General features: G+C 35.1%; 1 protein-coding gene across 3 annotated transcripts in view; it reads left to right on the plus strand.

Annotated features, from left to right (window-relative positions):
* The first annotated feature begins 10,574 nt into the window (after nt 1–10,574).
* LOC134231091 (sodium/hydrogen exchanger 2-like) overlaps nt 10,575–26,862 on the plus strand; it is a 29,627-nt gene continuing 13,339 nt past the window's right edge. For all 3 annotated transcript variants that reach the window (XM_062713015.1, XM_062713016.1, XM_062713017.1), the window contains exons 1-16: nt 10,575–10,704; nt 15,004–15,239; nt 15,522–15,567; nt 15,886–15,930; nt 16,633–16,704; nt 17,418–17,499; nt 18,111–18,138; nt 18,730–18,842; nt 18,974–19,049; nt 19,275–19,357; nt 19,830–19,941; nt 21,765–21,846; nt 22,063–22,158; nt 22,507–22,625; nt 25,179–25,261; nt 25,811–25,939. In XM_062713015.1, the coding sequence (XP_062568999.1) occupies nt 15,014–15,239; nt 15,522–15,567; nt 15,886–15,930; nt 16,633–16,704; nt 17,418–17,499; nt 18,111–18,138; nt 18,730–18,842; nt 18,974–19,049; nt 19,275–19,357; nt 19,830–19,941; nt 21,765–21,846; nt 22,063–22,158; nt 22,507–22,625; nt 25,179–25,261; nt 25,811–25,939 (1,392 nt within the window). In that variant the 5' untranslated portion in view covers nt 10,575–10,704; nt 15,004–15,013. The remainder of the gene's footprint in view (nt 10,705–15,003; nt 15,240–15,521; nt 15,568–15,885; nt 15,931–16,632; nt 16,705–17,417; nt 17,500–18,110; nt 18,139–18,729; nt 18,843–18,973; nt 19,050–19,274; nt 19,358–19,829; nt 19,942–21,764; nt 21,847–22,062; nt 22,159–22,506; nt 22,626–25,178; nt 25,262–25,810; nt 25,940–26,862) is intronic.

Here is a 26,862-nt window from a genome sequence, read left to right on the forward strand (position 1 = left end):
ATGAGGAAAGTGGAAGAGAGGAAGGAAAAGAAAGCAGTGCTGAATACAAGCAGGACAAGATCAGCTAAGACAAAAGCTCAAGAGGACTACACAGATAAAGAAGTTAAGAAAAGCATCAGGAAAGATAAAAGGGATTACATCGACAACCTGGCCAAACAAGCTGAAGAAGCTGCGGGACAAGGAAATTTGAAAGAACTGTATATGATCACAAAGAAGCTCTCCAACAAGTTCCAGCAAACAGACAAGCCAGTGAAGGACAAGAACGGGAAAACTCTCATAACAACAGACGAACAATTGAAGAGGTGGGTAGAACACTTCAGAGAGCTATTAAATAGATCAGCACCAGAAACACCTCCAGACATACAACCAGCCAAGATAGACCTCCCGATCAACTGCGATAAGCCAACAATGACAGAGATTAGAAGAGCAATTAATAAACTTAAGAATGGAAAAGCAACAGGGCCTGATGAGATACCAGCAGAAACCATTAACATCTTATGCAACCTCTTCAACAAGAACTGGGAAGAAGAGAACATCCCGGAAGAGTGGAAAGAAGGTATCCTTATTAAGCTGCCAAAGAAAGGTGATCTGAGAGATTGCAGTAATTACAGGGGGATCATGCTACTGTCAGTGCCTGGCAAGGTCCTCAACAGAATACTTCTCAAGAGAATGAAAGAAGCAGTGGACCCAAAGCTCCGTGACCAACAGGCTGGTTTTAGAGCCAACAGATCATGTGCTGACCAGATAGCCAGTCTGCGCATCATTATAGAACAATCACTGGAGTGGAAGTCCCCCCTCTATGTCAACTTCATCAACTATGAGAAAGCATTCGACAGCGTGGACCGAGAGACATTGTGGAAGATACTGAGGCACTATGGAGTATCAGAGAAGCTAGTCTCCCTGATTCGAAACACCTACCAAGGCAGGGTTGCGCATGCTGGCCAGATGTCTGATAGTTTCGAGGTCAAGACAGGAGTTCGACAAGGATGCTTGCTGTCACCATTTCTTTTTCTCTTGGTCATTGATTGGATCATGAGGACTACCACATCAGCCAGGAACATTGGTATACAGTGGACACTCCTGATGCAACTCGACGATCTTGATTTTGCAGATGACCTGGCTCTCCTTTCACACAACAAAAGCCAGATGTAGGATAAAACAGCCCGCCTTGCAACAACATCCGCATGAACAGGCCTCAAAATCAACTTGAAGAAAACAGAATTGATGAAGATAAACACACCTGTCCAAGCACCAGTCACAGTTGGTGGTAAGCCCATCAAAGAAGTTGAGTCCTTCATCTACCTGGGGAGTGTGGTGGATATAGAGAGTGGCACAGATCGCGACATCAAGTCAAGAATTGGCAAGGCAAGAACTGCATTTACCATGTTAAAGAACATCTGGGCTTCAAAGAACATCCGTATTACCACTAAACTGCGGATCCTCAACTCAGATGTAAAGTCCGTCCTATTGTATGGTGCAGAGACGTGAAGGATGACTAAAGCTACCCTGCAGAAGATCCAGACATTTTATAACACCTGTCTCAGGCGCATATTCAACATCCGATGGCCTGAAAGGATCTTCAATGAAGAACTATGGAAAAGAGCAGGACAGGAACCAATGGACATACAAATAAGACAGAGGAAGTGGGGCTGGATTGGACACACATTAAGGAAGTCACCATCCAGCACCACACGCCAGGCCCTGACTTGGAACCCACAGGGCAAAAGAAAAAGAGGACGTCCTAGAAACTCCTGGAGGCGTGACTCAGAGTCGGAGCTAAAGACACAGGATATGACCTGGCATGATGCAGTTAGAGCAGCTCAGAATCGTGTTCGTTGGAGGACTGTTGTTGATGGCCTATGTTCCTCACTGAACGACAGGCCTAAGTAAGTAAGTAAGGGTCAATCTCAAAGGTCAAGATCAAAAGGTCAAATTTTGTGGTACCCAAAGAAAGGTCTTAACACAAGGAATACACATGTGAAATATAAAGTCATAGCTCCACCAAATCAAAAGTTATGGGCAAGGTTAAATTTTCATGACGGACGGACAGCTAGACAGATTGACGGACGGACAGACGAATGAGATTTAATGTCCCCTTGCTTTCGCGAAATGGGGGACAATAATTGTGAAAATTCGTAACCAATTGTTCTTGTGTTAAACCATGGATGGGTAATTGGATTCGGGTTTGTGTAGATGCATGTTCCATCGTCGCAAACCACGGCCAAAAAATTATATACGCTTGTTTCAAACAGTACGCTAGTTTTTTTTACTATATGATAACCTGTTAACCCCCCGTTTAGTGGTCAATCGCCTATTGAGTCTGTCTTTACCTACCAAATGGGAGAGAAAAATCGCACCGGTGAATTGTTCACAACACGTCTCCATTAAAATTCGCGCCAAACTTTACTCTGTCCCTTTGAAACTTTTAAATAATAAATAGGCTACTTGAAAAAGTCAAGGAAAGCCTTTTTTTTAATTCCTCGACACCAGAATCGAGGACCTCTTATTTCTCTTTCTGCAGTCCTGGTCACAATCCCCATACTTTTACATACATAGGAGAGATTGTACATTCTGTGACTATCCCTTTCTCTACCCTTTGCCAGCTAGGATGTGATGTAGTCATCGACAGTGAGCCAGATCTGCATTCCTCCAAAGTAGCTCTTGACATTCCCCTGTACCTTCTCTGGTACACATGTATATGGTACCGCTCCATCGCCGACTCAGTCAGCTTGTGGGGTACAGATCCATACATGATGGCTAGGTCTTTAGAACCACACTGCTGCAAAATTTTTCTTGTTGTCTTTGGCCTCCTTGATGAGTTGAGTGATCTACGCATCCGGAGTACCCAGGAATGCCTGCCTTCTGAATAGATGGATCTATGTATCTGTTCTCCACCATGTATCCTGATATTTTTGCTTTGCACCTCCACATTTAGCAAAGATATTGTTCTAAACTTGTTGGTTGTCCTCGAGCTCTTCTCTTTCGGTACAAAACATTCTCCGCCTCTTTCCAGCTTACTAGTATCGTCCCTTTCCTCCAAATTACTCGAAAAAGTTGTCATAATCTTCTCAGCAACTTTGGATACCTCTTATACACTATGTATGGTATCCCATTTTGGTCCGGGGGCAGAATCTGATCTTGCTTTCTTGACCACTTCTTTCAATTCCTTCCATCTGAACCTCTTGTGGATCCACTATCACCTCATAGGGCACTGACTCAGTGGTTCTTCTCTCCGTGGGTCAGAGTGTGTCTCATTTAAATACTCCTTTACTTCTTCCTTTGAACAATGAAGATTCCCTGTTCTTTCTTCGCCTAGAAGATCCTTTGTAAACTTAAATGAGTTCTTCACAGACCTTGTTCTGCTCTCCTCCCTTCTTTTCTTCTTTCTCTGCCTCGATTGCTTCGCTCTCCGTAGCCTTGATAGCTGTGACCAGATGCCATCCGTCAACTGTGCTATTCCTGCTTTTCCAGTCCTTCGCTCTTCTAAACTGTTCGTTCAGCTCGTTTAGTTCTTGCCGACATTTTCTAATCCTTCGCTCCCCCCTATTTAGGGTCTGCTCTTTAGTCTCATTTCCTGACTTTCCTTCCACTGTCCCAAACTGCTCTTTCACAGTGTTATACACCACGTGCTAAGTACCTCTATCCTCCTCTCTACATTCCCTTGCATTGTTGACTCATGGATCATGCTTACATCTTGATCGGAGCCACTCCCAACCGCTTCACCATCTCCTCTCGGCCACGATTTCCTTGGCCTCTTCTCCTTGCCGTTTCTTTGTGTCTGCCGGCCCTGACTATTTTGAAGACCAAGTTCCTCCATCAGGTTGCCGCTGCTGTCCTGGGACGAGTCAGACACGGAGAGGTTCCTGGCTCTGTGGGTTGTGTCCTGGCCAGGATCATCCTCCGTCTCACCAGTTAATTCTGTGCGCTGTGTCTGGGTTGCAACACTACCACATCGGCTTCTTGTTTGGTGTATCTTTAGTCCTCAAAGGTCAGATTTTACCACATGTACATCTGACTTCAGCCTTTCCTCCATCTAATGTCAGTTGCACCGGTACATCCTTCTAACAATCCGTGGATTGTTCAATCTATTCGAGCCTCTCATCCTCCACACCTCTCGGGAGGCTCTGGAGTGTTGATCGTTTTGTTCCTACTTAGCTAATTTCGGTGTCGCACGGGTGTCCTCTCACAGGGACTGTACAAAGGGAAGCTCCCACTTGGTACCCGTATCCAGATTATTCCTGGCAGTCATCTGTCTCACCAGTGTCATCGGTCTTCCCCAGTCTCCATCCAGTCTTTCCTAGCAGTCACTGGTTTCCCAGATTAGTATTATTCACTTACAGAAGATGGTTCTCTACTAACTGGTAGTTTGGCACTCTTAAGCATGATTGTAACTGTCTGTAACTTCCACCTCTGGTGCTCGCCTGTCGGTTCCGATCGTCATCAGATGGTCTTCATCCGTCACCGGATGTTTCGACCCTAAACCATGACATCCTCCAGTTGGTGTGTCAGCACAGGTGGCTGACAATCAACAACATAAAAAATTAAGACTTTCCGACTTTGTATACAACAATTTCCCACGATACTCGTATATTAAATTCCGAGCTTTTTGCTATCATTGACAGTTGCTTTTTCAATAAAAATTAAAAAAGGAACTCATTAATATATACTAGCCTTGTCATTGGTCATTTACACAATTATTTTGTTCATTCTGATTGTACACACAAGTACTCTGAAGTTTCCATCAGAAGGATGTTTTAGTTTCTGACTGACATTATCTGTTTGGTTTTTGAAGAACAGGTCTTCCAACAATCGATTGGAATTCCCAATTGGGTACCAATTGCGCCCCGTTATTAGCAGACCTATTTCTGTATTCATATGAAGCAGAATTTGTTCAAACTCATACGTGATAAGAAGAAAACACTTGCTGTGACCTTCAAGCTCGAAATTTAGAAATATCGACGGTGTATTCTCTAAGTTCATTCTCTACGCATGAAAATTTCTAAAAAGAGTTTTTGATAAACAAGCTGATGAAACAACAATATCAGCAGTCTTGTTTAAAGTCATCATTTTGTAAGATCTATGGTCGATACAATGACCTTGTCTGCAAATACACTCTATCATAAAGTCAAATGCTGACTGATGTTTTTCATACAAATTGTTAGACCATTGTTTACACAATGGATTGCCACCGGATTTTTTCCCGTTATTTCCCGATCATGACAATTAAGGAGCACACGGCGGGTGTGATTAGTCGGCAGGAGATGCCCACTCCTTCATGACACCTGATCCCAACTATAATGTTTTACAGGTCCGTGTTTGATCTGTTCCAAAGTTTGTATTGTTTAATGGACCATTGAGTTTGAATACTGTTCGTTATCTCCATATATATATCACGATGTCCAAGTTTCTAGCTGGAGACCTGAAGGTCAGTCATCTCTGCCATAAGAAGTCGCGTATCAACACGATGCACCTTACATTGGAACAGCTTTCAACTACTGAGCGCATGAACGTGTACTCACTTTTTGCAGTGAAGCCCATCAGCTAAAGTGTATTTTCTAAAGTATTTTTTGTTAAAAGAGAAAAAATGTTTAATTTATATACATGTATTTTAAATGCTAATCACTCGATATGGCTAGTTGTTACGCTTTATGCTACATGTACTTTGGGAAGCGGCCCAACATCTCAGCGACAGGTCCAGTATCTCAATCAGCGGTCAAACATCGATTTCTTTTATGGCTGCTCTTTAAAACATTAGAAGTTTTCTATACATTTGTATAGGATCAATTTTGAAAGGTATATCGGTATCTTTTGCAATTAGCAGCATCTAGTTTCACCACTTCCAATATTTCGCCTTCATATCTCATGAAAACGGCGCTTGTTTTTTCTGTCTTCCGATTTTTTTTCTTATAAATTCACGATATTTCAACGAATTATTACAATAATCTGTATGCATGGCCAATATCAGTAAAGATGTCTTCATGCGCACCATCGCATGTTGTCTATCCAGATATGGCCATATGTTCCAATTCACTTTCAATTTACCCTTTATGGAGGAAAGCTTTTACACTTCACGATCGCCGGAATTCGTTGATCGACTGATTGTTGAGTCAATTGATCATTGAAGTCTTTTATAACAACATGTTGACCAAGAAAATAATTGAGTTCAATACATTTGATACTTTAATGTTTACAATGAACTTTGCATGACCAAAAATCCATTAATTACGAATTCATATTTTTTTCCAGACGTAATTGTAAAACATTTTGCTTTGGAATAGGATTTATGATTAGTATTAATAATGATTTCATAGTTTTCATTGGAAAAGGCTTCCGGTATTAAAAGTACTAGTACTTTCTTTTCTTCAAACTGATGTACATATGTAGCCCTACATGTACATGTACACGAGATGATGGGTATCTACTGTTATATCCTGTTGACGGAAATTACTCAATGTAGCATAACAGGCTTCTTTAATTGATAGAATTCAAGCTTCTTCAGTTATACATGACAGTCGCTATCGTGTTCAACATCGGAAAATGTGGCTCAAACACCACAATTATGTCATTTTCCTAATTAATTACCGATTTCTGTTTCATTTCAATTCTGAATTAAATAAAGGTCTTTGATTAGAATGTGAGCGATTTCAAGTAAGTTATACGAGGGGGTAAAATCGTATATAAGTTGGACTTCTTCCTGGTAGGGGGGAAGCTTACTCTAAGGCAAGACTTCCAAAGGAAGTCTCACGATGTAAGAGTTTTCCCACTTACGAAAAGTCATTTTAATGGCTTATATCTGACTCTTAGAAACATTTCTATCATTTTTTTGGTGGGGGGATAAATTGCCGACACATACCATACAGTTGTTCTGCCTAAATCAAATGGTGACGTCTGAGCGTTTTTTAAATTATACCTGCCGAGGAATTTCTGTGCCACCCCCACCCCTGCAGTGAAATTGCTTTGTTAACCAAGAGCAATCATTTTACAAAGAGGAAAATATCTTGTTATATTTTAGAGATTTGGAAGATAAGATGCTAAATTTCAGGAACCATTTACTCATGGCTAAGTGTTTCTAACTGTAAAGTGTTACAACCCCTACTATGCTCGTCAGGGAATACTGGTGTTCGGTCTTTTGTATCGTTTACGAAATTCATGAGGTTGTTCACTCTTCGTTATCTCCATCTTTCTAATAAGAGAAGTGCCCTTGTCCGCCTATATTGTTAATAATGATAAGACCATGCAAGGTCACATTTAGTGAAGATGTAATATTCCGTTTCACTTTCATTAATGTTATGATGCGGCGATAGCTCGGGGCCACACAAGAGAATACATGGACTGGTCATTAAGAAGAGTTCAGTTTTCATTGATAAAAATAATCGATTAATTCCAATTTCATGCATTGCATATTTGTGAAACGATATTCTTTATCTAAATTTGTTTTTTATTTCTGTTGAAATATTTCCGGTCATGAATTCTAAATTCAAGCTCGAGCACTCCGATAATTTTCGATGTAGCAATTATATCTAAAGGTATTGCAAAAGTAATAGTCCCCTAACCGTATTTTGAATTATTGAAAAAGGTGAAGTCAACAAAGTGATCGATCTCAAAAAAATTAACTAACAAGACAAATATGTGAAAAGGCATAAAACAAGGACCTCTGGAAATTCCAAAGGTGGGATCATGTGCCTAGCAGAAGTAAGCATCCCCTGTTGACCGGTCATTATACCCTCCTTGAGCCCTATATTTTGATATGGTTCATATGGAACATTCTGTATTGTCAAATTCAGTATAAAACTAAAGGCATAACAAATTTATATGAAACAAGTCAACCAAAATACGATCCAACCATATATATTATATTTGCTAACAAGATCATTATAACGACGATAGGATTTACAGAATCCCGACTTTTAACGAGGTTGTTCAAATCCCTTTAACATCAACATATCTGTCAATATCTTGCCGATGTTAAAAAAATGATCATTCATACTATGTTGAAGTATTGCATAACTACTAGTACAGTGTAAACAAATACTAGTCCCAGTATTTGTTTACACTGAAATGGAAAAAGACAACGAGGTGACCGATCTCTAAAAATGTAAAATATATATTTAAACAAATTGATACAAATCTGTAAAGAAAGCATAAAACAAGGATCTTTGGAAATTCCAGAGGTGCATGGGATCAGGTGCAGAGGAGATGTTAGCTTGCCTGTTGACAGGTCACGCTCTCCGTAAGCCCTATGTATTGATAAGGTGTATGGAACATTCCATAGTCAATTCAGGATAAAACCAAAGGCCTAAAAATTGCAGGCAAGTGGCATCACACGAAACTTTTTTTTCTGTTGAAAATGTTCACCAAAAGTCTGGTGCCACCCTCCTTCAGTATTAATGTATAGGAAAAATTTGGTACTGAAAGAAGTATAAGTTTATGGGTTTCTTTTGGCTCCCTCCCCCTTCATTTGAAAAATGCTACTACACTGAATTGGCATGAAAAGGGTCAGCCAAAAACGATCCAACAATAGACTGTGTTTGCTAACTTGGTCATTATAACGACATAAGAATAATTAACGGAGTGTAGACTTTGAACGAGGTTGTTGAATTCCTTTAACATCAACTTATCTGTCAGTAGCCTGCCTATGTTTAACATTTGATCGTCCTCGAAGCATGCACTCTAGTATCGAATAAGTTGGGAGATAAGTAAGCTGGCGATGGAAAAGTCTGGATTCTCGTTTGTCATACAATTTAGTTGTTAGTTGGCCCGTATCGTGAGAGAGAGTAACTTCAGTTTGTTACTGAATCAATATATTACACCGCCAGCATTCTTTCAATATCATCTTCTCGTAATTGTCTTTAGAGCATGTTTGTGTATAATCAGAGTGTATAATCAGAGTGTATAATCAGAGTGATTTTAAACAAAGTAATTTGGTTGATGTACAATTACAGTCACTTTGTCATAATTGTCTATAATTTAAGAATAACTTTTTTTAAAAAATATGGTTATGTTTGAATGTATATGAAGATAAAAAGCAGTCAATTTTTCGGTTAAACAATGCAGATCAGGGGCAAGACAAATACTTTGGTTGAAGGTTAAAATCTCAAAGGTTATGCAGTTTTGGTTAATGTGAGTCTGGATGGAGGTAAAGTTTTTCATGTGCGATGAAGAGATTCCTCAATTGGATTTACCTCTAACAGATCTAGATGTATATCCTTACTGTGATTCTTTGTGTTTGATTGATCGTTTACGATACATGCAGCAGTTATTGAACATCAATGTTTATACACTTAAGGAACAACCTTTTCACCGGTTGAACAAACAAACATACAGTTTAGGTACCAGTAAATAGTGATGCTTGCGATTCGGCGTAGAAAGCTACAGGTGTTCTTGTTATGTTCTTTGATAATTATAGATGCTTCATCAGCATTCAGAGTATTTTTCTTGGTTTACAAAGCTAAGATCATGTGAATATTAGGTTCAGGTCACAATGTGTAGAGAAAGTGATTTTGATATTTAGTGTGGGTAGTCGGAGAAATGGTAATCAATATTTTGATAGGCACCATCGCTTGACAAATTGCAACAATAATTGTATCTTGCATCTTAACTATAAAAAAAAATTCAGAGGGAAGGACAAGACAAACATATAAGACCTCTGGATGAATTAGATGTGGTCTGTAATGTGCATTTTCACTGCGGATGGTCTTATAGAAAATATCAATACTGGTAAGTAGCCAGACGACGGTCTGTTGTAGAACCTTACTGTCGGTGTAATTCAACTGTTCAATATCCATTTGATATCAATTATGTCAAGTGTGTAATCAGAGCCATCATATCGATATGTCTGGTGTATTCAATGTTGTTTGTAACAAAATCCAACAGTGTTTTGCATTTAATTTGTATACTGTAATCGATACAATTGTTTAATAAAATTATCATTTATTCACGAAAATTAAGCAACGCACTGAAGAAGAATGTGGGAAAGGGGGAAACTCGCATCACATATGACTTAATCTAAATTTTTTGGTGAATTCTATTAAGATAAAACATCATTCATCATGAGCATCTTCAATACTTGGGTACAGGTTTCCCAGACTAGCTGTGTAGAGGTATCATCCCCTGGTGCCCTTTGTATTCAAGATGCACTAGTTATATATTAGAATACTGCCATTATTACAAGATTTTTTTTTATTTATCTTATATTTATTATTTTTTATTTCATTGTTTTTTTAATCATACTATGGTTTTTCTATACTTTTGATCCAGTGTGAGACTGTACTGTGAATATGTAACAAATCGTACATTTTCATGATGATACATCTTGGGGTATTGCACTTCTCAATGTCGAACTTAATCACTAGTCATATTACATTATACATCTATAATATGCAATTGTAATCAGTGTAATCATATTGTAATAATTTGTTCATGCCCGCCGAGGGCCCTTGATTGTTGAATAAACTCAGAATATTTACTATTACTCTGTGGTGCTGAATAGTGCAGTCATTATTAGAATGAATGTATAATGCCTCATAGTATGTAGGCTAACCGAACGTCAAATGTTAAAACTTTTTCCGAGTAATATGCACGGGCTCGAAGTTCGGAAAATTAAATCTGGTAATGACAGACCGATGCCGGTTGGATTGCACGAAAGAAGACCATGATTATGATGATATTGTAACTGCCGGGTCTGCCCAGGAAATCGTAAATGTGGTTAGTTATTAAAGCTTTTTATTTTTTATTTTTGCTATGGACTCGTTTATTCTATCACCTAATCTTAGTAAATTTCGCGAGTCTTTGACCAGTTAGCGCATACGCAAGTGCATATGACAGTTGTATGATACAGATTACTGGTCTATGATAAGAAGGGACGTTTTACATGATACTTTCTACAGCGTATTTATTTAATGTTAGTTTTTAATTTGTGAAATGAATCAAAACAACATTAGATAAAGCATATAGTCTGGATTGTGAGATTTCTCATGTTAACCAATTCTCGAAACTGATGTACCACTCATCTACTTATAAGTCGTGTAATATAGAAAGTAGACATAACTTACTTCCTCCTGTAGATACACAAGGACATTAAAATTATGAACGATATTTTATGATGCAAATATAATAGTCAAGATTAAGAGAAATGATCTATCTTAATGGTATTATTATTCAGAGCTCATTTAAACAGTTGAACAGGTTTGTGCTCAACTGCTCATTTTAACAGTTGAACGGGTTTGTGCACAAAATGAGATAACGTGACTAAATGTATAACATCATCTGCAACTCATAGAATGGGGTATCTTCTTAACAAAAGTGATGTAAGTGGGGAAAAACCCTTGTGTTACTGACAAAGAAGAAATTTGCAAGTATATGCTTTCTTCTCCTTAAATTGCAAAACTCAAATTCAGTGAGTGTATTTTTTCGGGATTTGATAAATTTTTGTTGGTACTGTCAATATTCTTAAAAGCTTGAAGACTTGAAGAATATCAATGTAATAAATAGCAGGATGGAAGACATGCAGGGTTAAAAAATGTAAATGCTTGATGATTTTGGGAAACTGATATAAATTAAAAGCTTCATGTATATGCTTTGTTTGCCAGGAAATCATGATTAATGAACAATTTGTATCAACCTCGCACGGACACAAATAATTCTTTTTTTCCTAATAATTAATTTTTTAAACATTATCTATTGACATTTGTGGTAAATAGATAAAGAAAATGAATAGATTTGAACATGTAAAGAGTGTACTCTTCTGAAAAAAGGGAAAAACAAAGATTATACATGCATGCACGTGTATGTGTTTATCGATCAGAAAATAACACATCTTATGTGTACCTTTGATTAAAAAAGTTTCTTTGAATACACCTAACATTTCATGTTTTCATTGACTCAGAGGTGGGACAAATGAGTTATTTAAAGGTTTTAACTTAAAAGGCAAAGTTTACAAGGTAAAGTATCCTGTTTTACTTCTAAATCCTTTCTATAAACATGAGTAAATAGGTCATTTGTTACAGTATTTTGTTGATGAATGATTTCATTAGTTTACCTTGAATAATGTACATTACAACTATGCTGAACATGTTAAAGGTCAGTTGAGTGGATGAAAAAGCACCATTCATTGGAAAAGTAACTCAATTCTAGTCAGAAAATGATACCAACTACTGTATTAAGATCTCAGGAAAGTATAGTCTTAATTAATACAAATTGAATTCAATGGAACACTCTATATTTTGGAAAAAAGTTATTAACTTTACATGCACTGAAGTAAATTTTAATATGATCGAGTTATGAATTCAATTACATCTACCGAATATATTAATTTCAATAACTGGACGACTACTGTAGATTCCTACTTATACGCGTGGAATTAATTATCTCGTAATTTTGCGAGAAGCACAACTCGCGAATTAAAAATACTCGCTTTTATTTTTATGGTTCTGAAATATATGTAAATTCTCTTGATCAACCGCCCTTTCGCGAATTATTATTCTCGCAATTTGACGTTGAAGAGCCAATTCGTGATAATGAGTACTAGGCTCAGTGAAAAATAAGGAATCTACAGTATAAGCTCTTACATTGCTAGAAATTCAGAAATACCTGTATCCTGTACAGCTTATACATGTGTGTATTTGAAAGTTGATTACTGTGTATATAACTAACAGATATTAATTGAGATAAGAAATATTACCATCATTTGTCAATTTATTAAGATTGAAGATATTTTTTATATTGTAAGATGAGAAGTCATTATTCATGTTATTTATGTGTATATCTGTATGATCTCCAATTAAGTTATTTAGAGGAGGTTTCTCAGTGGCTTAGGAATTATTAATCATCATATTTCCTACATCTTGAGAGAGGATTTATATTCATAGGGTAAATGAACTTAATTTAATTATATATACAGCAAATATTTTGTATCATGTGATTTAGGAAACGAATTTGCTGGTTACAATGTACTTAGGTTTCCCATAGCTTATTTCAGGAAGCAGTAATATTTTCCTCTTGCAGTAAATAATTTCATTCTTCCTACTTGACAGCTGAAAATTATATGGACAGGTGTAATTGGTTTATATTTCACTTTGATCATCACTACCTATTATAACTATGCTTCGAGCTGAAGTTGAAGATTTTCTCACAATTCTATTTCATTTTGTTCATTATACCCCCTGCAAACGAAGTTTAGGGGGGTTATTATTAGTTACATAGTCTTTTACTGACTGGGTATGGGATGATACCTGGTTAGTGAATTTCATACCTGGCGAGGCGGAGCCGAGTCAGGTATGAAATTTACTAACCAGGTATCATCCCATACCCTGTCACTAAAAGACTATGTAACGAATTTACCCCACCGATGAAACATTTATGTTTTATCTGTACTTTATTAATGGTTTTCTCTGCTAAATGCTTCATCACGCTTATACTGTGCCTATTATGACGTCATGTTTGTGTTTGTGACGTAATACATCGACCGGGTATAGATTTACAACTGACTGGGTATAAGTAATCCACCGCCTTCACGTGACAGACTTCAACCAATCGTAAGCCAGGATTTCACGGAAAAATCGACAGAGGTGGGGTAAATTGGAATCACCATGTCCGTCTGTCTAGCTGTCCGTCCGTCCGTCTGTCTGTAGACGAGATTTTGTCCTGACCATTGCTCAGAAACTATTGGAAGGATTTGTCTGAAAATTTGTACACATATTATTCACCATATGAAGGTGTGCACCTGATATTTTCATCTTGATTGGATGATTATTTTGAATTTTACAGGTGTTTTTTCATTTTTATTTTGTGGTTTTGTGCAGACCGTTTCTCAGAAACTATTGAAGGATTTATCTGAAAATTTGTACACTTATTATTCACCATATGAAGGTGTGCACCTGGAATTTTCAACTGTATTTGTTCATTTTTCTGCATTTCACAGGTTTTATTTTTTACTTTAATTGACTTGTTCATTTTGGGCTCATGTATAAGGTTTGAGATATAGAATCTAGAATATCTGTACAAAAATGTGAACTACAGCTTAAAACTACTCATTAAAACTTAAAAAAAAAGAAACATCATCAAGTGTTAAAAACAGTTTTTACATTACACAGAAGATAATGTAAATTCATTTGTCTCTTTGGAATAATGACTGGACATGCATCCAGTTAAAGATAAATTAATGAGTTTGGTGTGGGAAGTTGTTAAGGCATCTCTTTTATCTATAATCTCCTGGGAATTTGGCACAAGAATTAAAGATCTCTCTTCTCTTATTCTCTTAATTGTAATTTATTGTCTGTCAAAGCACTTCATTACTGGATGACCAGCTCTTTGTTTTCAAAATGAATTTGATATAAAGAATATCAAGATTAGTTTGATTTTGTATAGTATGATTTTTTTTTTCAACAATCACTTTGCAGAGTGTCATGACACATAATTGCAATATATCTTTTTAATGCAGAAAAAATGTTACAATGGAATTACAATATATTGGTATTGATGTTTCAATTGGTTGTACCTTTGTTTCATTCATTAAGAAACATAATGAGCAATTATATCTCACTGCAAATTTTTGTAAGTATATAAATTGTGAACACTAGATCCATAAAGTATTTGTGAATTGGCACCTTCTCTTAAAAAACCCAGTTGGACAGTTCTAGTACATGTATAATAAATACTTTATGAATATGACTACAAGTATGCATACATGAATAAAAAATACAAGTGCATATTATATATTATATGTACTGTATTATAAGCTGTGGTAATATCACCCAGCAGGACAAAAATTTTGAAACATAGGAGGGGTTTATTAATCACAAGCTGATGTTGAAACTGTAGTTATAAAAAGCTTGACACCTTTTCTGTTTAACTCCTATGTACCGAGAAGCCTCAATAACCGTCTAGCTAAAAGTGGTGATGCTACACCAGGCAAATTCTCAGTTTCCTCATTATGATCTAGTGCATAAAAAATCTAATGTTGTTCATGAATAAAACATAAACTTGATTTGATTTTCTTTATTTCAGAAAAGCAGAGATGAGGGTCATCTGTGTGTTTTTACTGCTAGGAATCTGCAGTGTTCAAGCAAGTGTTTCCTCGATAGACTCTGTCCCTTCTGTCAATGGCACCTCCAATCATACATCAAATGAAACAGAGAAAGAACATGCTGAGGGGGTGGTACTGGTCGAAATCAAGTACGAAGCGATTAAGGAGCCATTCTTCTTAACTTTGGTGGTCTTGATTGCTGGGCTAAGTAAAATTGGTAAGAAAATCATTTAGGGTCACATATAAGAGTTCATTTCTAAGGGTTCATTTAAAATTTTTTATCATAAAACACCTATTATGGCTTCCTCTTACATGTACGTGTATACATGTATATGTATTATTTTTATTTAATACAAATTTGGTCATACAGGAAACAAATATATAAAGCGATTTGATATGCATTAATTGAGTTGTATAGATAATACATGTGTACATACATGTACATATCATTGCTGCATTTTTAAAATAAATTTTTAACGGGTTTGTTTTTTCAATGCAGGATTTCACCATGCAGATGTCATATCTTCCAAGGTCCCTGAATCTTGGTAAGTATATCTCCCACTACAGGCGTATAAAAAGATTGATTTTTGTGTCTTACACAAGTTCTCTCCCTTCTTCATAATGAGTCATTTGCATGATAACTCAAGCTTAATTGGCAGGATACCCACCCACCCTTTACTTTCTCTGTCATCCCTGGTGTAAATAATTTTCTTACAGCCTTATAAGTCTGTATATCTTGAATATTTTTTATTTCCTTTTTGAGTAGCACTGTATTTAGAAAAATAGACACAGCTATTGAACTTGTAACAAAACCTTTGCTGTATTTTATATTATTGTGTAAGAAACTGTTTTATTTGTTTCAGTCTTCTCATCATATTAGGTGTCATATTTGGATCCATTTTATTCCTGTAAGTATATAGGACTGAATAATAACCCTGATAAATGTGTCTTAAATGTGTAGGATATTTTCTTGTTCCCATCCAATTCAAGATAATAAGGGTTGATTGCATGTTATAAAGCAATGGCTGTCACTGTTGGAGACAGAAAATTGTTTGTATTTTTGACATATAACAGTAATTAGGGCAGCTAATACTGGGATGCTGAGCTAATCATTATGAAGGAAAATCATAGATCTGAGAAAAACACATTTGTTTCTTAATTAATTGAATGCATGGCTTATCAAACCTAGCTGTGACAGAAGTTTATTAATAAACATTTAGTTCATCTAAAGTCAGCAATGTCTTTTTGATTCAATACTGGACCATACGGAGAAAGAAATTGTAGATTTAAGGTCTTTTTTTCTGAATAGGATTAATTTTTGCCATGTTCTCTAGCTGTCATAAAATTTCCTCAGAAATTTATCAATTAACTTCAAGCACATTTAAGCAATAAATAACAGTAATCCAAGAAAACTTTGTAATTTTCTACCAGTTGATTAAACAAAAATGTACATTTCACTGAATTATACCCCACTGGAAAAAAAATGTTTTCAGTAGTTTAATATTATGGTTTGTCTTGAACCATATTAGTCTCCTCAGAAGTCCATATGTATGGATTCAACAAGATTGGGGAAAATATACAGATATTTTTAAAATATTTTTTTATTTCAGAGGAATAGGAGCCAATGATAGTTTACCAGACTTCTTTACACCAGAGATATTCTTCCACTACCTTCTACCACCGTAAGTCTGTGTTACTGTATGTATACACTAAAGTCAACTTTAACTATGTTATATAAATACATACATGTATTCATGTTAATTAACCAAAAAAAAAAATTGTAGAATTTCACAATTCTCAGTCTTGAATAGATTATTTAAAGTTTTACTTAATTTTATGTTTATTAGTGGTGTGGATTTATTCAACCCTGAAAACAAACATAGTACATCGTAGTCAAATAAAGCTGTGTGCAAATTGAATGTTCTTCAAATGACACTTTTCATACAAATCAAGAATTCTACCATAATACTTAGGAAGCTTTCAATTTTTAGTTCACCTAAGTTGCAACCTAAAATAAGATTTTGACTTAGCTGTGTACATGCAGCTGTTAGCCTCTCCATTTTTCAACCCATGAACTTCAAATATTTTTTTACTTCTCAAGAGCCATTTGGCCAGCTTCAACCAATGATGGTTAAAGCATTCTTGGGTTAAATAGATCAGATTTATCCAAAGTAAGGGCACTATCCCCTACAAAAAAAGATGATCTAGAAAACTAAGGTAAAAATGTAGCGGGGTCTTGAAAAATCTTCAGAACCACTGTGCAAGAAAAATAAATCCTGTGTGAAAATTTTCATTAAAAATCTTCTCCAGAACAGCAGGTCCATTATTATTGTTAGCACTAAAATGCAAGCATCCTCAGATAAAACAGATTCAACGTTTTCATTTTCCCTTTCAGAATTATATTGGAGGCCTCCTTCAGCCTTTATGACAAAACATTTGCAGACAATCTAGGGAGTGTTCTCATACTTGCTGTCGTTGTAAGTTACAATATATTTGGGACCAAAACGCATCTTTTTTTTTCCAAATCAATTTTGATTACTGAGTATTACAAAAACTTGTTATATATGTTTTACATTCAAGTCAAAGAAAAAGTATGATTATTATTTGAAGGGATCTACAGTTTTATTCTTTTTGTAATAAACCTAACATTAATAAATATTCTACAAGCCACTATAAATTTGATGGTCAAAATCCCTTGCATTATATTTGTGATCATTCTGGAAATGAAGTTAATGAAGTTTTCTTTGTACTTTTTAATTTCTTTAATGATAATGATTCTTGTACTTGCCATCTAGCATTTTAAATCTTTAATCTTGTCAGTTTATGTAACTTGAAGTGGGGAGGCCGGTTGTGGGAAGGTGGGGGGGGGCTGATGAACCAAAATTAGGTCATTCAGTGTGACAATATTTTTGAATTTGTATTGTTTACATTTAGTCAGATAATATCAAGACCACATTTTGCACAATATCAGAAAAAGAATCATGCGTGTAATTAATGGCTTTTAAGTTATTTATGATCAGCCTTTTTCCAGAAAGACATATCATGTGCTTCTTAGGTGCACATTAAATTTCTGTTTCCATTATTTCAGGGCACAACAATATCATGCTTCTTTATAGGTATGTATATTCATATATCTATAAGGCCATATAAAATTGAAATCTTGGTTCTCAGGCCCGCGCGCATCCGTTTTGAGGTAGCCGCATTGCCGATTTTATTGTATTTTTGATAAAATAAAAAGTTGGTGTTGCGGAGACCAATCCGGGAAAAAAAAATTCCGACCTCATTTGTTTTGTAGTTTAGTATTCAAATATCATTTCCGGTAGTCATTTTCAGTGAGATTTTTTTGTTGAAAATATCGAGGACATTTGATGTTTATACGCTGTTAAGCAATGGATAAAGCAGAAATGACCAGAAATAGTATATCTGTGATTAAAAAAATTATCTTTATGTTAAAGAAAATTGGGAAATTAAAATTTAAAAAAATACCTCCCTCATCTACTTTACTGCCAATAAAATGAAAAATGAAATGCCACCCTCCCGCATCTGTTTTGGAGAAAATTGGCCTGAGAACCAGGGAATTAAATTTAGATAGCCTAAAATGTTGTTGCCTCATTATATGTTGCATTCATGGATATTTAATTGTCATTAAATTTTGTAAGGTTTATAATTTTTGTTAAAATGTTTGATGCTCTCTTTGCGGTATACAGGCCTGACTCTGTACGGTCTGATGATGGCTGGGGCTATGGGAGCTATATCAGAGATCCCCTTGATCCAGATACTGGTCTTCTCCTCCCTTATAGTAGCTGTGGACCCAGTGGCAGTCAGTATTATCGGATCCTGTCATTCATTTTTGCCATTTTTATCAATGATATTGTTTATAACTGAGTAATTATCTTCATGTACATGTATATTGACACTGTTATTAGACATACATGCATTTGATGATTGTAGGTCTTAGCAGTCTTTACAGAGGTGGGTATTAATCCCACCCTGTATTTCCTTGTGTTTGGGGAATCTCTGCTGAATGGTAGGTTTTATTGTCTGACCAATTTTAAGTTGTTAAATTTTTTTATGGCATCACATATCTTAAAAGTTCTCTTTTTATCCTTTAATACCAGTAAAGCAATTTTATATTCTATTCATCTTTGTGTCTCAAACATTGGTAAATTGGTAAAATGTGTCATTTTAACATCCAGAGGTCATGTTAAAGAAAAGAACAATATACCATGACAATGTTGTGTTTGTTTTTCAGATGGTGTGACCGTTGTGTTGTATAATGTGATGCAGACATACAACAGGTTACAAGAAGGAGGGGGGACAATTGATGCTGCCCAGGTAGAGTTATCTACTCCTTACACTCAAGTTTTCCTTTGAACCAAATTAAATGCCCCTAGTAATAATTATGTTCTTAGATTGAAAAAAATTTTTTTAATTTTTAAAGAATAATTTGTCTCTTAATTGCAAAATAATATTCACTTTTACCGGTACATCACAGCATTTTTGATTGAGTAACTGTAAGATGATCGTGAACCTTGGAATAATATTTTTCTTCGAGCAACCTGTTAGTCCATTTATGCACCATTGGCAAGTCATATATAGATGAATTGTCTTGAACCATTGATATGCACATCTTTGATACGAAATTTGTAAATTTGATGTTTACCCAATACCCAGTAATTCTATGTAACCTATTACCCAGGAATGCATGATTTTTTTTATAATCAGAGGGCAGCTTAATGTGTTAGTTATAGTTTTCCCCTTTCCATACCTGCTTAATTACATGTATGTCCATGATAACATGTTTCAGATTGTGCTGGGGATTGTGAAGTTTGTAATTGTTTGTGCTGGAGGCCTTATTATAGGGATTGTAGTGGGATGCCTATCAGCCGTACTAACCAAGTTCACCAACACAGTCAAAGGTAGTATCACGATTCCTTCTCACCAGGCTTATTTCAAATCTTTAACTTGTGCATGTCTAACCAACATGCTTACACTCCCCTATTTTATGTTTTTGACCCCCTTAAATCTGCTTTACAATTTTCATTCCAAATCTGCAAATATCTCGATAATCACCATTTTCAGTTTGGTAACTATGGAAACAGAACAGTACAGTCATTTGAGTGACAGTAACTTTCAGTCATGTAATTTTCAAACATTTATAGGACAAATGAGTATAACTACCCAAATTGACATTAAAGACACTACGGTTACCTGAGGAGGGGGAGTGGTCCAAGTAACAGTGGTGTTATTTTTTATACCCAAGATGTCAAAAATCTACATACACGTAGCATTACACAGGAAGTCTGTGTCTGGTATCAGGGTCAACATCTGTCTAAATTTGAGTGAAACTACTTGAAATAATTGAAATATTTCAATATAAAATTTATTTATAAATACTTTCAGCGATATCTAATGAAGAAAAAATATAAAGAAATATCGTTTTTATATTTAAAAAAATGACAAATTAAAGAAAAGAACACAGAGTAAAACTACAAAGTAAACATATCTTTTTTAAATTAAACTTGTGTAAATATCAAAATTTAAAAATAATAATATAATAGAATATTCCATTCATAGGTAGGCCTATCCGTCGTGTGAACATATACAATGTACCGTACCACGATAGGAATATTGCCTACGTTCTGATCAACAATAGTGTCGAAAATATTCACCATTTCCGGGTGTTCGTACGTGTGATTAAAATTTTTTATTGTTTGCGAGGTATTTTTTTCATTACTTTTAAGAATTGATCTTTGGCTGTATATATATATATATATATTCATTTTTAATTTCGAATATTGGGTATTGACAGATATTAGGAAATTCGAACTAAAATTTACAATCTCGAAACTCGACAGCTGTTTCTGACATTTCAGAACTTTACAACGGAACATGGTATAGATTGTATTCAAATATAAGTAGGTAAAACATCGGATAAAGGATTTTTTAAAAATATCTTTTCCTATTTTTCATATTCCAATTTTAATTGGCAAATAGCGTTTCTGTGCACAGACTAGTCTAAATTCTACAGAGCAGGTATCTTGGACGACATATCGCTTAAAATACAATATAGCCGTTGAGATTAAAAGCAAATATTTTATGAAATCATGTTTTATCTGTCTACTCATTATCTCAATTGTTTTTAAAATAAAATTTTACCAAGATTCTTTTTTAACCTCCTTGTATACAAGGCGGCTACATGAAAGTGTTTCTAAATCGTCAAAGGTCAGACTATCAGGTAGATGTGGCCTGTCAATCAAATCAGAAGCTATTGTTTTTTTAATGATTGACAGGCGGTAAATTATTGATCTTGAATCAGGTAGATTTTGGGGGCGTTAACATAAAATTGGGTGTTTAAAGACTTTTTTTTTGCTCTTCTTCTTCTTGTACATAATTATCTAAAGTATCATGATGTCTGCATTGAGTATTACTGGTATATTGCTCCAAAAATTGACCTCAAAAGGCTGCATCTAATTCACCATTTTTCAGATGTTTGATTAAGTTTGAATTGATTTAATAAAACAGATAAATTATGATGCATCTACAAGTCTTACTAAGACCAAACTTGCATGGATGCTGCATCTACAGAACAATCATTTGATTTGACAATTGATTTACATAATTATATACCAGGTATAGAAAAAAGTTATTGAAGCAAATTTTGACCTGTTTTCAAGTTTGAAATAAATTTTTATTCATTTGTTTGCTTAAAATATTTAAATAATATCTTCTTTTTTTGCAGTGGTTGAACCTATAGCAATATTTGGAATGGCATACTTAGCTTTTCTCCTTGCAGAGCTTTTTGAATTTTCAGGTATTATTTGGTAGGTATTTTCCTCATTTCAGATGAAAAAAGCATTTTATTTCTCCATTGTCACATATTTAATAATTAATATATGAAGTTTTTGGTTGAAAAATATCTGCAGAACTTCATAGCAGTAGTTTAAGAGTTAATTTTTACTTAACATTAATCAGTCCCCCTACGATAAGCTGATTTGGTGTTTTGAACTGACAAGATTTTAACAATTTTTTTTTTGCAGCATTATTGGGTGTGGACTGGTGCAAGTTGCCTACGCCTTTCATAATATAACTCCGAAATCCAAAGTGGCAATTAAATACTTCTCAAAAGTACTGAGGTACCTAAATAAATTGCAATCAAAGAAGGAAAAATTTTATCTACTGAAATGTAGAAAAATAAGCCCCATAATAATTTATTTATATAACAGTATCAAAAACTCTCAGAGTTTGTGTTGTGTAAAACAAACAGGATAAGTGTAAATTATTTTTACATTGCTCCTGTACATCTCCAAGGTCAAATACTGCACTTGTAAATAAAAAATATTTTGTAATAAGAAATATTTTAGCACAGTAATTAACCTGTATTTTCCTGTTTTTCATCACCACATTATAGACCAGATTGCATTAGCGTATAGTACAGTGTTTTGTTTATACACGGAGTGATTACCTTACACCTTGTATTTCAGCAACACCTCAGAGATCATCATCTTCCTGTTCCTAGGTCTGGCTTTGGTCACAGATCATGACTGGAGGACAGGCTTTGTTCTGTGGACATTGGTGCTGTGTATTGGGTTCAGATTCTTAGGTAAGTAGGTCACATATCATGACGGACAGACAGCTAGGCTTTGTTCTGTGGACATTGGTGCTGTGTAGGCTTTAGGTCACAGATCATGACTGGACACTAGGCTTTGTTCTGTGGACATTGGTGCTGTGTATTGGGTTCAGATTCTAGGTCACAGATCATGACTAAGCTAGGCTTTGTTCTGTGGACATTGGTGCTGTGTATTGGGTTCAGATTCCTAAGTAGGTCACAGATCATGACTGACAGACAGCTAGGCTTTGTTCTGTGGACATTGGTGCTGTGTATTGGGTTCAGATTCCTAGGTAAGTAGGTCACAGATCATGACTGACAGACAGCTAGGCTTTGTTCTGTGGACATTGGTGCTGTGTATTGGGTTCAGATTCCTAGGTAAGTAGGTCACATATCATGACGGACAGACAGCTAGGCTTTGTTCTGTAGACCTTGGTGTTGTGTATTGGGTTCAGATTCATAGGTAAGGTGGGAGAAAATGAGTAAGGTGTGGTATTTTATTACTTTCGTGTACACAGTAAGTTTGTGACATAATATTAAGTCATTCATGGGATGAAATGGAAATCTCTATTGTGCAAGTAGAAGCTAAGTTCCATTATGGATTTCTATTCCACACTTGAATGATCTGTATTTAGTCACATATTAGCTGTGTAACAAAAGTTTCATACTGAATATCTTGACAAGATCTTGTTTTGATGTCAGTAATTAAAAAATATACAAGTTAAAATGTCATTGAGTATTTTGTACATGTATTCTTTGTATTACATAATTGCAGTCAAAGATGCATAAAACAGATTACAATAAACATCATTTGTTTACAATAGAAACACACGAAATAGAATCTTGTTCTCAATATTTAAATCAACCCCTCATCCGAGATTGTAGATTAGAAAATTTCAGGGTGTCATGTGATCTCTTAAGCCAATCCAAATTTTACAAATTGATTGAAGTGGGATATATTATACGCCCGTCTTAAGACGGGACGTATTATGTTATAGGCTTCATGTCCGTCTGTCTGTCTGTTAGCTTTTTTGTTTCTGGCTCATATCTTTAATACTATTAGGCATAGGATTATCAAACTTTGTCATCTGATGCGTCTTGGGTAGAAGGTGTGTCACGCACAAAAAGTAGGTCGTTCTGACCTTTAATTAAGAAGTTATAGCCAAATATAGAAAAATCCTTTCCGGCCCATAACTAGAAAACTATAAGACTTACAATCATCAAACTTGGCTAGTTTATGCATCTTAGGCAGAAGGTATGTCGCGACCTATTTCAAGGTCACTGTGACCTTTAATTTAAGTGAAATTAAAAAAAAATGTGTTCTTATTACTATTCATTTTCACATCCCAAATAATGTAAGAGTATTGCACTGTCCTTATTAAAAAAAGTGTTAAATAAAGAAAATACTTATTTTTTTTAAGCATATTCTTTAGACAGCAGTCTATAACAAATAATATCTATGTTAGAGAAATCCTACCTCTCCCATAAGTATTATTATCAAGCACTGGTCAAGAAGAATTTTGATAACAGAAAATTGCATGTCAAATTAGAGTGAAATTAATGAGTTTAGTGTGAGGAGCTAACTGGTAGCTAGAGCATCGGTGTTATCTATATCCCTTGAGTATTGGGCAAATGGGATAGCCTGTTGGATTAAAAATAGCTCTTGTTGGCTAGCCTAAGTTTTAAAATGAATTTGATGAAAAGTAATTAAAACTAATTCAATTGATATTGCATAATAGACTAATCTGATATTATATAATATTATTAATTTAAAAACCAATTTTATGAGGTGGGGTGGAATAAACATGTCCATATGAATTACATATTAAAACCTGTCGGACATTAAATCTCAACCAAAAGAAAATCTTTGAGTATTTTATATGTTTTAAAAAAAATTTTATGGTAGATAGTGCAGACCCATTCATCTATTGGTAGTAATGAGTAGACAAGCATTCAGTTAAAGATTAATTAATGAGTTCAGTGTAGGAAGGCTATCTGATCAAGCAGTCTTATCTGTATCCTTTGGGGATGAGACAGAAGAACTGCTGGTCAGTTTATAGCATATGTCATTTGATGGCCAGGCCTTTTCTTTTCAAAATTAATTTGGTATAGATTAAGATGTGAAGACTCATTTGATATTGTTTAGTATGATGGGCATTAGACAAGGTCTAACACAACCAGCATAGAAATCTATCAGTGATGTAATATTTATTATAATTAATGCCTACATCACAGGGATGGATAAATATTTTAAGGAATGGAAAAATCATGGAAATCTTAGAATCAAGGTTGTGATTTTCTTGCACGCTAAACTGTTCAAGAAAATTTGTTATTTTTTGACGAGCGTATCATGCTGTGGCGCGGCACTTTATTTTTTTAATATTCTTTTTTTAAAGAATTTTTTTTAAGCAGGATAAATACATGTATATTTGAAAAATCATGATGGAGGAGAGATATTGGCATGTAATTTCTCATTTTAGTATAAATATAATTTTATAGTATTATGTTTGATTATTTAAAATTATACAATGATCATAATGTTTACAGTTGTGTACACACTTACCTTCCTAATCAACAAGTTGGATACATACAGAGTCCGCAAGATTGGATTCGATGAAATGTTTATAATGGTAAAGCAAAGATTTACTTCTCAATTTTCATTTTCTAATCATTTGTAGTGTATGTAATTCATTTTAGCTCACCAGAGCCTAAATAAAAGATGTCTGTGTGGGCCATAGAATTTATAAACTATGTCAAGTGATGCATATAAATGAAAATATATACAGATGAATTTGGATATATCGAACACTGATACATGTATCTCAAATAAAAAAGGATTTTTCCCTGACAGTTAATTATTCCTTATATTTAATATGTACATGCTCTTGGTTCCTCCAATCCATGTGCCCGATTCTGTCTCTATTTGTCCCACTCCAAAGGTGATTTTTTTTTAAACCGCCCCTATCGATGAACCAGTACATTTACAGTACTGTATGTAGAAATAAAGTACATTAACAATTTGTAATTTTATCTCGTACAAAGACATAGGAAATGTAAATATATGTGTGTATCTTGTCAGAGCTATGCTATATTTATAAATATATATAGATATACTTTCTTTTGATTTTGTGTCAGAACATTACAATATATAGATAAGTGTATTTTCTGTTCCTGATTAGAGCTATGGAGGACTGCGTGGTGCTGTCTGCTTCTCTCTGGTGGCACTGCTGGATAAGAATGAGTTTAAGGAGAAGGACATGTTTGTCACCACCACCCTCTTCATTATCCTCTTCACCGTCTTCTTCCAGGTAACACAAACAACTTCTGTTGGCAAACCCTAACTTTTGGTTTACGAAGGGAACAAATTTTTTAGCTAACCGAAATAAATAAAGACTTGATGAAAGTTTTCATCTGTGCAATCTGTGACAGTTTCATTGTAATATGCACAGTGTTTTGGTATTTTGAAACTATATACAAATGTTATATAAGAAGATTATTTTCGTAGTTTTCATTGGCTGAAAGTAAGTCATGTGATATTCCTCCTTTTGTGATGTCAATGCGAAAGCACGTCTGTAGAAAATAATATCGCACAACATGCTGTTCTGTTGCACTAAAGTTACGTAGTACGTGACGTCATAATATAAGAAGCGTGAATTTAACCATTGTGACGTAATGACAGCCAAATCCGTTCAGTTAGGACCGTGTCAGTGCATTCAGTTTGAGTGATTATAGAATATAACTATTATGGACTTCAGTGAATGGTTGATATGTGGTTATAAGGACTCATGGCAATATTGATATTGACTTCAGACACAGAAAATGATAGCGACCTCGCAGGCTCGGTCGCTATCACTTTCTGTGTATTTGGTCAATATCAATTGCCATGAGTCCTTATAACCACATATCGACCTACACTGAAGTCCATAATTGTATATTATTTCTGTTTTTGAGGTCAATATGATGATTTAGCCACCTGAGGAGTGCAATATTCACCGAGCCCAAAGGGCGAGTTGAACAATGTACTTCGAAGTGGCTAAATCATCGTATTGACTGAAAAAACCCAGCAATAATTGTTTTATTATATGATTCAATGATTAAATGATACAACTCATTACTTGTTTGCTTTAATTTTGTTGAAGTCCCAACGTACTATAAAGCGAGAAGCAGATCGAGTTACAGTGTAAATTAACTTCACCAGTTGTATTTATTTGAAATGTTTTCTATTTTAAGT

Source organism: Saccostrea cucullata, unplaced genomic scaffold, assembly GCF_032062105.1.
Source record: "Saccostrea cucullata isolate Sc308-1 unplaced genomic scaffold, CSIRO_AGI_Scuc_v1 ctg109, whole genome shotgun sequence".
In the NCBI taxonomy this organism is placed as follows: Eukaryota; Metazoa; Mollusca; class Bivalvia; order Ostreida; family Ostreidae; genus Saccostrea; species Saccostrea cuccullata.